The 10,983-nt window shown below is 41.9% G+C and overlaps 1 protein-coding gene across 1 annotated transcript in view; it reads left to right on the top strand.

Moving 5' to 3' along the window:
* Positions 1 to 10,983, top strand: part of RBM39 (RNA binding motif protein 39) — a 27,107-nt gene that overhangs the window by 1,586 nt on the left and 14,538 nt on the right. Inside the window, exons 2-6 of the mRNA XM_010143666.1 lie at positions 439 to 488; positions 3,712 to 3,906; positions 9,238 to 9,303; positions 9,410 to 9,463; positions 10,736 to 10,853. Of these exons, the coding sequence (XP_010141968.1) occupies positions 439 to 488; positions 3,712 to 3,906; positions 9,238 to 9,303; positions 9,410 to 9,463; positions 10,736 to 10,853 (483 nt within the window). The remainder of the gene's footprint in view (positions 1 to 438; positions 489 to 3,711; positions 3,907 to 9,237; positions 9,304 to 9,409; positions 9,464 to 10,735; positions 10,854 to 10,983) is intronic.

The raw sequence follows: 10,983 nt of genomic DNA, 5'->3' as shown, positions 1-10,983 counted from the left end.
AAACGAAAACCGAAGGCTGTTGCTGGATAGGGTAGCCACTGGGGCTTAGGCAGAGATGTAGCCTTGGTACTGGTCAGAGGGGCACACAAACCTGAAACTGCCTCTTGCATTTTATAGAAATAATATTTAACCACTTGAGTGGTGAATTCTACAGGATAACTTGCTCTCTAAACCATGTAAGGAAGTATCTACAATTTAATACACGCTTTTAAATGATGTAAGTCTTGTATTTTGTAATTGTATGACTTAAATTTAAGCAGCAAAGTGGTTAAACATGCTTACCTAAATTTTCTAAAGCTTTCCACATTAAACTGTAAACAAGTAATTTAGTATTAAAATTTTTGTTTTGTATTTTCTTATTCCTATTCCCATTACCCTTTGACCACTTGAAATGTTTCCACTTCGTCCTCACGATGTTCTTCTATCAACCCTGCTTAGGATGAGAACAAATTGAGCAGTGCCAATGGCCACGAAGAACGCAGCAAGAAGTGAGTATTTTCTCCGTTCTCTCCCTTGGGGGGAGGCTGCTGATTTTTGTAAACTTGTGAGTGCAGTCAGCAGTGCAGGGAAAAAAATGGAAAAACTTGGTATTTGGAATGCTGCAACTGCAGCAATTTCGAAATTTTCTTTTGTTTACCAGTGTAGTTTTGCCCTTGTCACTGATGTCAGCAGAGTTGTGGAAACATTTAATGTTAGCCTCAGATAAAAACAGAAACATAGGTTCAGCATGTTTAGTTTTGTTTTTGTTGTTTTAGCAATGCAGTGGATTTTGCAGTTTAAAAATGTATTTGGTGTAGAATTTTATGTGATCTGGAACAATTCAGGGCAAAAGGTTTAGGGTGTAGGATCCCCTCCCTCCTCTCAAAAGTGTCTAAATTCTTTGTTTCCAATCTAAGCTTTATAAAGTTTGTACTAACCAGAGTAGAAGCCCACCTTCTCCAGAAAGCACAGTTCCAGGGTCTGAATGCCTGCTGGTGGGTGACCCAGACAGTCTGTAATCAAATCAGAAATTTGAAGAAAAATGCCATGCATGAACGTCTCTTAAATAATCCAGGGGGTTTAAGTCTGTAAAATAAATGCCTTACCTTAGAAGAAGCATTTGGTGATGAGATGGCTGGTATGGGATTTTGATGATCAAATTCATGATCATGAATTTCAGATATTTGATAGGTAAGAGTAGCCAGTGTGTTTGTGTAATACACACCGGACTTAGGTCAGTGTGTCTGCTGGTGGTGTCTTCTGAAATCAAACTGATGAGATGCTGAAGGGATCTGAAGAACACTTCTTCCCAAGTGTATAAATACTTGGGAAATGAGAAGTGCAACATTAGATTTATGTTAGAATCTTATAATCTAAAATTGATTTTATCTTCTGTCTGCACAATGAACAGTGCTGTAAACAGCATCCTCGTGCAAAGTACTGAGACCCTGAAAGCCCCTGCAAAAGTGCCTGCTCCCGTATTAAGTCCTGGATTTTTATTGCTTTAAAATATGTACAGAAGGCTTGTAAACCCCAGCTTTTGTTTGGTTGGCTGATCTGAAAATACAAATAGGGATCTGAGGGAAGAGCAGTGTTTTTTAAATTTTGGAGTTGGTTCTGACCATGGTTCAAGGTAGAATGATGAGAATGCTGGGATGTATTTCAGTTCAGTTCGGTTTCCTTAGCTGCTGTCACCTCCCTAAGACTAAAGCAGTGACATTTGTTACCTTTTTGTCCACAGTCGTGTTTTCATGTTGGACCTTTGTGATCGGAGTTTGTATTTCCAATTCAGAAAAACAGTAAACTAAGTTAAGGACAAGGTACTTCTGTAGAACAGGAGGAAGTCGGGGTGTTTTGCTCCTGTTAGTCTTGTAATGTTATTTGTTGCATGGAGTTTCACCTCTTTTTCTGCTTTCATGACTGTACCGTCATGTCTATGCAGAAGTGTTGCTCCTGTGCTGTCTCTCCAGTTGGGTTTTCAAATTAGCAGTTCCTAGAAGGTCTGTTACTCTTGTACTGCAGTTTTCTGATAGCATGAAGCTTTTTGTCCCAGAGTTTTGATTTCATAAGCTGTTGTACTCCTAAATCTTTAAAGCTCAAATGACACCGTTCTGTATGGGCCCCGTGACAGGGTCCTCTCACTGCAGACTAAGGTGTGTGTAGGCTTTTCAGGATTTCCTTGTTGTTTGGATATTTTTTATTGCCTTCAGTTGGACAGTGCTGAAAGAAGACTCAAACTGGCACGAAAACCACGATCCACAGCAAACAGCAGCAACTGAAAAATAAAACTGGGTTCAGTGTGCAGCTTTCAATAGTTGTCAAATCATGCAAAATTTTTGTTTTAGAAATTGGAAGGATTAAGAATCTGCAGTTTTTATGAGATGTGTGCACTGTATGTTCTGTTCTGGGTTTCTGGTTGGTGTCATCAGAGGTCTGAATACCGATTTCTGCTGAAGCAGCTTCTCCGTCCCTACAAAAATATTAGAGACACTGATGGTGTATTGTAGATAAGTAATCAATTACAAATGAAATATTCCAGCTTTTAAATCCAAATCACAGGATATTTCCTATGAGACGTAAATACTTGGAGAGTTCTAATGGGTCTTTCTAGGTGCAGGTTGAAGAGCAAAAGCTGCTCATAAAGATTAGAGTCAGTTAGAGGGTGGTAGCTGAGCGATTTTTAGTGATTGAAACTACTAGAATTCTTGGTTTATACAGAGCCATAGAAAGCCACAGGGATGACCTTTTCCAAAAAGGGGGCTGGCATACCAAGGTTTTATGTGTATGGGTGACCACTTTGAGAAAACGTGGTGTGTGTAATTAGAAGGCCAAAAGGAGGAGAGGAAAAATTCAATAGCAAAGGATGTTCTGAATTTCGGAAGTTTAGCAGCAAAGTTGGTTATTTAGTTTGAGGTAAATTACTGTCTTAACTAGTTGCTTGAGCATCTCTTTATGTTTTATGTATACCTACATTTTAAATGTAGGAGACTGTAAATTTTTATGGTCCTGAGACAGAATAAAAAAAATTTGCAAGTAATCCAAAAGTAGTCTGCAAGGAATGGAACAGAGGCTCACTGGCTTCCAGATAAGAGGTATAATTGACATACAGATTTTGAAAGTTTAGATTTTCTGAGTCAGTAGTTAAAATTCTGAATATTTGTAGTTTGCCCCAAATTCTAAGAGCCACAGATTTAGAAAAGCAAGTGTCTTATGCGTGGGAGCTGCAGGCAGGAAACAGCTCTTGGGCATTGTGTTAAGGCTGGTGGCAGGGAGCATCGAGGGAAGGCAACCTTCCTTTCTCTCACCTCTTCCTTTCTATTTTTGTTATGTTTTGGTTTACTTTGCTGTAAAAATGTAATTTATTCTTAGCATCTTGATGATGTATTTTAAGCGTGTTTGAAAGATGTGTGAAGAATTGTATTTAGTATGTGCTAGAGCTAATGCAGGAAATACTGTTCAGTCCTTTTAGTCTTCCTGGAAGCATTCTTTAGTGATTACAAAATTTAAAATAAAAAAAGTGCTTTGGAGCACTTCATGTTGCTTGTGATAAATTTTAAAAGATGGCTGACATGCTTAACCACCCATTTAACAGACGAAACTTGTTTAAATTCCAACAGGTAGAAAGTTTTTCCCATCGATGTCTGTGATATCAGGTTAGAGGAACTGTGGAATGTGAGATAAATAGTAACACTGAGCCACACTTGTAACCAAAGTTGTATTTTTCTTTCTCAGGAGAAAAAAGAGCAAGAGCCGAAGTCGAAGCCATGACAGGAAGAGGAGCAGAAGTAAGGAGCGCAAACGCAGCCGAGATCGGGAAAGGAAAAAGAGCAGAAGCCGGGAAAGGAAACGGAGCAGAAGCAAAGAACGCCGACGCAGCCGCTCTAGAAGTAGAGACCGCAGATTCAGAGGCCGCTATAGAAGTCCCTAGTAGGTTATTTTTGTAGAGTTGCATGTGTGTTGCTTCAGTGTGTGATGTGGAAGTTGAAAGTTCCACCCTTGACTTTCTAAATTGGTCAGTAATCATCTCAAAAAAGAAGGTGAGAGGTTAAAGTTGAAGAGTGTCAATAAACATGAAGTGAAAAAGGGGAGGACAGTAATGTATCTAGTTCCTCCTGCTAGTTTTCATCCCTACCTGAACGCAGAAATCACGCAAAAGCAAGTGAAAGAATGTTTACAACTGATGGGAAAAGAAAGTTTATCACAAAATTAAAATAACGAGCAACTTTTCTACGTGACTTAACTATGTCCAGTGTATGAACGTGATGGTTTAACTATCAGAAAATGAACAGGAGTCTCTCATTTTGGTTACAGGCTCGTAAAATTTGCTTGTATTACTAAAGGTTTTTAGTGGGTTACTGCTCTTAAACACTTCCTGTGTTTGTGCATCCAAAGTGGAAGTGCCTTGTCTTAGCAATGCCCACGTGTTGCGTATTTGCCCTGCTTTTTCTCAAACTTGTTTAGAGGCTGCGGAAAAATTTCTCAGTTCCTCTCAGATCTTTGGCTTGATAGAACTTAAGCTATAGGTAGTTCCTGACAGTTGTACATCATGTCTCAAAGCTTTTTTTTTTCATTGGCATTTACTCTGTTTCTGCTCTTCTGTATTCCTGCTCTCCTCTTTGCTCCCTGTAACCAATTCTTGCCTTCAGAGAAACAGAAAACCAGCAAGAACTGGGCTGTGTGCTTGCCTTCCATTGGTTACTGGAGGCTGCTGTTTGTGTTTGCTTTTGTCTGGGTCTCATCTTGACTGTTAAATCTCAGAACGCAAGACTGTGACGGAAGTGGGCATTTGAAAAGGATGTAGTTTTTAAATCATGGCGTGAAATGTCATCTGTGGTGCAGACATCTCTCTCGACGTTTGAGAGGACAGTGTCTACTTCTGGATAAATTTCAGGCTTGCACAGTTCTTGGCACATGAATGTATTTCTAGGTGACTCTTGGAATGCAGACAAAAAATGCCTGAGGTCTCAGGGTCTCATTTGGCACTAAGCCACCTGGATGTTGGCGTTTTCATACTAAAAACGTGCTGCAGCTCCTGGTTCCACTAAGGTGCAGCAGCATCCTGTGTGCTGAGGATCATAGAGCCTGTCAGCCTCTGCAGAGCTGCTCTGGGCTTCAGCTCTGAGGATTTCAGCTGTGCACAGCTGGTGTGTTTTCTGCAGCTCTTTGGCACCTGTAAGACCACAGTAGCTGATTGGGTTGTGCCAGAGACACTGTTGTGGCTCCAGACTGCCTCGTAAATACACGATCTTGGTCAGCACCTTCAGCCTTCCGCCTGTGGACTCTGCTGTCGTCTTTTCCTCCAGTGTGGTGTTGCATGGAGAGGACATCCTTCACTTCATCCCTTGGTTGGGAGTTGCTGGGTTCTCCTAGCTGCATCAGAGGGTTTTTATCTTTGTTTTTCCTGCTGTCACTGGATGGGAATTGACTCTCTTCACCTGGAGAAATTTGGGAGTGTCTGTGTTCCAGCCTTCCAAAATAATTTCCTCAAGTAGAGCTTGAAAGTATGGACATTGCTATAATAACTCACGCCTGTTTTAATGCATTGAGATATGTGGTGCCAGGCAATTAAGTGATTGCGAAGGGTCTTTTTTGTTGTTCTGATACGCTTCCATGGCTGTTCTGGGTAATTCCTCTGGTATTGACAGTCAACTAAAAAGTGAGGTAATCTGGTCTCCTGAGGAGACCAGGTGGTGCTTATTGGTTTGGCAGTGTGGTGGTCTGTGTTTCAGTTGCTGAAGTATAACCAAATAGAATTTTAGCATTTATTTTAGAGGAAGCCTGGTATAGGGCAACTGCGTGCATCCCAGAGGCATTGGAACTGATGTTGCATAGCCAGCAGTTGTCTGTCCTTCACTTGGGGGTTGTGGATGCTGCTGCTGAAGTGATGCACATGTTAATGGCATTACAAAATCCTAGTTTTGGCCCAGAAGGTGTGAAAGAGAATGACCTCGGAAGATACAAGTCCTTGGTTCCTGTTCAAGACTCTTCAATACAGAGACTCGCCTTTAAAAGCTGCGTAGCAGGTGCTGACTTTCAGGGAGGCACAAGTTCTGGAGATGAACCCTTCTCGATCACCAGCCTCCTTTGGATCTCCTAAAAATGATGCTTCCATATGAAGAAACTGGCACTGCTACAGAGACATCAGCTCAGCGTTTCAGAAGTGATTACCAGAATGCTCTCTGGCTGGAGAATTTGAATCTGGAATCTCACCTTGTGGGGCTGTTCACACAGTTCTGAGTTGGTGTTACGGCAGGCAGTGTGGTAGCTGGCTGCAGCGTCTAGTTCACAGTGCTTTGTGGCTCTATTTTTTTTTATTATTATTAGTTTTTACTCTTCCTTGCCTTGTGATCTTTCATTTGCTTTATAAAGGCCCCTTTTCAAGCTGGTATCTCTAAACAGAGATGGTTTTGCTGCCAGCTATGATGTGGAAGTGTCTCTGCGATAGTGAGAAGAGAAAGTCTAGTATAGGTAATTCTGGAGGAAAAGAATTGTGCCAAAGAGAACCCGAGGACTTTAGATTTGTCCTCTTTAAGCATGAGATAGTGAATAAATGTTTTAAAACGGGTGACTGGCTTGCATTACTTAATGTTGGTTCGCAGGGGTTTTGAGTGTTACTCTTCTCACATACCTTGCCCCTTAAGTGTTTTACAGTTACGCTGTTAGGTCTCTTGGCAGAAAGAACTTGTCCAGGTACTCTTGTTACACATCTGTCTGACAAATCCCAGCTCCTGCTGATGTAGAGAAGTCACTTAGACTGTCTCGTTGCTATGCTGGAACCGAGAATTGGGGCAAAGCTGCTGGGAAAACAGGGTTATTACATGAGGACTGAAATGTTGTTGTGATTCTCCTGGACTTTGTTAGTCAAAGCTTGCCTTGTCTGATACGCTTTCGTTGGAGTCTTGGATATGACTGAGCAGGTGAAGGCTGGTACTTTACTGGCTGTCTTCTGACCTGACTGTTGTTTTTGGGCCATGTGGCATCAGGTGGGTTTAGGAAGACACGTACCTAGCCGTGCTTTGGCTATACGCAGGACTTAGTGTGTTTGGCTTGTGAAGAAGGAAACCCCTAGACATCAAGATAAATCCCTTGTGACTTTGTGCTACCATCATTGATGGCAGGAACTGGGCAACAATTACAGAGAGTTCTGAGGCTGTAGGAGGAAAGAAGAAAATTTCCCCGAGATGTCGTGCTTTACAAGGAAGTCTCCTTAAAGAAATCCAAAGAAATGCATCCCACAGCACGCTGCTGGAAAAGCATCCTCAGAGGGTAACATCGCCATCGTCTTACCCGAGGCAGCTTCCCGCTCGGTCTGTTCAGTGATCTGTCCTGGCGTTGGTTTGCTGGGGCTTTTAATGTTTCTCCTGTCTAGTCATTTAAATAAGGTACTGCCTACTCATCAAGAGTGAAAAGGGAATAGAGTCCTTTGGACTTATGGGGTTTGGAGGTTTCTTTTTTTTTTTTTCTCCCCTCCCCCTTGAAAGTTGTACATGCATTTGAAAAGTGGTTTTGGGTATCTTTTCAGTTTTTTTTTTTTCCTTAGATTTAGACAAAACATTTCTTTCACTGATTCCTTAAAAAACCCTGGTCTTGGCTATTGCCCATCATAGTTGGTCTGCATGTTAATATTCTGGAGTCACTGTAATTGGCTTGTCTTGCTGCATTTTAACTGAAATGGAGAACACGATGTTCTACATCAGGAGGTGGGAAGATGCAAGGTAATTGCATCTCTGGTAAGAAGCCAGTCTCTGGAAGGAGTACCAGCATTTCTGGATGCAGCTTTTGGCAGTGTCAACAGATGTTGGAGAACCTGAGCGGACGCTCTGAGCAGTCGTTTGTCTGAACTTGAGTAGGAAATGCAGTAATATATTTTAGGCAAAAAAAAAAAGTCTGCTTTTGGTCAATAGTGATCTCATCTCACCATGTGCCTTTTTTATGTCTAAATTTCTCTTAATAAGTAGTTACTTTATCTTAATAAGTAGTTTCTAAATGGTCTTTTTTCTTTATTTTTTTCCAGTGTTGTACAGGGCCATATTTCCCTTGCTTTAACCTGGCCAGCACGGGTTTGGATCTTGGCCCACTACTTCCACCTGTGTCATGACACGTTTAAAAACGGGCATCCTCCTCCTTGTGGATGCTGAGTTTAATATAAGCATTACTGCTCCACTGACTAGCAAGAAGACGTTTGTCAGACAAATTGCTTGGTTAAATGGATGTAGTGAAAGACTGCTTAATGTCTTCAGACTGCCGTGTCTTTCAGGGTGTTTTCCCATCAATTTGTAGCCACAGCAGAAAGAATCAATTCTGTGCAGGTGGAAAGACAAACCCCTAGCATTCCGTCTGCGCAGCAGTGCCTCTGCCGCTGGTGGATACGCAGGAAGAACGTGAACAGGTGTTGTTCTTTGCCTTGTACCTACAAGGAGGTCGAGTTAGGCAGAACAGGGTAGGGTGGATCTTACTATTCATGTCACAGTCTGTTGTTGCCCTGCGCCACAGTAACTTAACGAGAGGACTGTCCTTAACGTGGAAGCAGAGGGCAGATAACAGCCTCTGCGAAGCCTGGAGAACTAAAATTAGATTCAGCCAAGAGATTGGGTTCCTTCTGTGGTGACATGTCTATATATGGCAAACTGCTGGCTGAAACGGTTCTGTGTTTGGATGCCCATTAAGAACTAAGGGAAGCTGCATTTTCATGTTCGTAGCACTTCAACGGCTAGAGCTCAGACAACATTAGTGAGTGTGTCCCTTGCAGATGTCTGCAGGAAGCTACTCTGGTTTCCGCTTGCACTTTAAATTTCATGAAACTTCCAGTTTTAAAGCATTATGCTTGAGCAAGTAGTCCTGCCAGCAGCACTTTGCTCACAGCTCTGAGGCTGAGTTCCAGGCCGCTGAGGTACTGCTCTGCAGTCACCAGTAGGTAGAATATGCACATGGACAAAAAAGCATATAGAGAAGATGGCAGCAGGAGCTGTAGCTCTGAGAATTTGGCACACACACATGTGCTGTGTCCGGCTGGCTGGTGTTTCGGTTCATCCTGGGAGTCCTGCATATTCAGATGAGACTGAGTAGGGAGCTTATTCTGCGCCTTAGGGTCTGGAGTGCTGCACGTAGCTTATGCATGATGTGGGTGCTGCTGCTGGAACATGGTGACAAGTGCAGGTGCGAGGGTGGGTGAGCGCTTCGATGTAAACATGAGTACAGATAGGAAAACGTGAATTCGGGTGCTCCGGTGAGTAACGTCTGCTTTTGCTTTTGCCGCAGTTCTGGTCCAAAATTCAACAGTGCCATCAGAGGGAAGATTGGTCTGCCTCACAGCATCAAATTAAGGTTTCTGAATTTTCTTTATTTTTTTATTGCATTATTAATAGGTTTTTTAAAATCAGGTTGGTATGTTTGGAGGTTTTGTTATAATCTTGTTCATCTCTCTTTATAGCAGACGACGCTCCAGAAGCAAAAGTCCCTTCAGAAAAGACAAGAGCCCTGTTAGGTAGGAATTTTTACACACCTTTGGGTTTTTTTTTTCTCGAGTCGAAGTTGAAGAGGTATTGCTGAAATGAGGCATGACTACTTACTCTCCAGCTTATACTGACAAGTGATGTAGGGATTCGTTTGGGAAGCCCATGAGAGGAGAGCACTGAAAATACATTACTTTTCCCCCATGCTGCTCTCTCTCTCCCTCCCCAATAACGGCATACAACTGTAAATAGTGTCAGTTTGCAAAACACATCTTGCTTTGTGACTCTCTCCATTCTCAATCTTTTTCCTGTTAATTGTGATGTAAATTAGTTAGATTTTCTACTAAATCTTAACTGTAGAATGGAAAAGTACTGTACAGATGTTTCTTTTTCCTAGTCGGTATGTATTGATGATGATTGCAGAGTAGCCAGGTACCTTTGAAGTCCAGGAGCTGCTTACCTGTTCTTAGGCTTCTCGTTTAAGGGAATTAGATTTAAATATCTGCTAATGAGAATATCCTCTAAATTAATGCAGTTAATTTTAACCAATCTTGCTTTGTTTTTTTCATTATTAGCAAGCGCTTACTGGGATAAAATTGAAAAGTTTAAATTTTTCTTGTGTATTCCCAGTGATTTTGGTTTTTTTAAAGATATTTATACAAGCAGAATTACATAATACATGACTGGAAACTCGATCCGGGATCCAGCATGCTGAATATGTCCTGTACATCCTGGTGTCAAGGATTAAGTGACTGTTCCTGCTTTAAGGGGTTAACATGCTGGAATAATAACACGAGGACAGGGAGTTCTGTTTGTGTAGGTGTCCGTGTGGTTTGTGCAGTGTGACTCCAAAGTGACTGGGTGGATGAAAGAGTCTCATTTGCAAAACCACAAAGAAAAGTTGGTACTACTTGTCTGAGAGTTTAGACAGCTGCTCTCTGCCAGTTCATCCCGTGTTTTGTTTTCCCAATCTTCCATCCCATCTTTGGGACTGCGGGCTCCCTAGTGGTGGTGTTACCTGTTCTGGACAGTATCAAGATGGCACTTCAGTGTAGTGGGGGCTTCCGTACTTTAAAATATGTTTTTTCCAGTCGTACTTGATGTTTAGTCAAGGTAAAGAAGTAAATGTTATTGGATTAATGTTAGGTAATCCCTTCAGTTCTTGACCCTGCCTTTTTTAACAGGGCAGGCTTTTTTCCTCGCTGTCAGACTTGGAAGTACTGATTACTTAAAGTTTCAAGAATGGCCCAGAGATGAGTTATCTTAATTCAGATTATTCGTTAACTGAACTTTCATCTTTCCAGAGAACCCATTGATAATCTTACCCCTGAAGAGAGGGATGCTCGAACAGTATTCTGCATGCAGCTGGCTGCAAGAATTCGACCAAGAGACCTGGAAGAATTTTTCTCTACAGTAGGGAAGGTAATTGATAGGGAGGTTAAAATGATTCTGAATCCTTCCTCAAGCTGTCCTAGTATAGGATTGATAGTCTGCAGAATTGCAAGCAAGTGGCATTCTGGAGCTTCTGATACGGGGGGGGGGGGGGGCGCCA

Source organism: Buceros rhinoceros, unplaced genomic scaffold, assembly GCF_000710305.1.
Source record: "Buceros rhinoceros silvestris isolate BGI_N320 unplaced genomic scaffold, ASM71030v1 scaffold12519, whole genome shotgun sequence".
Classification (NCBI taxonomy): Eukaryota; Metazoa; Chordata; class Aves; order Bucerotiformes; family Bucerotidae; genus Buceros; species Buceros rhinoceros.
The sequence above is the reverse complement of the archived record's forward strand: the minus strand, read 5'-3'. Positions and strand labels throughout refer to the sequence as shown.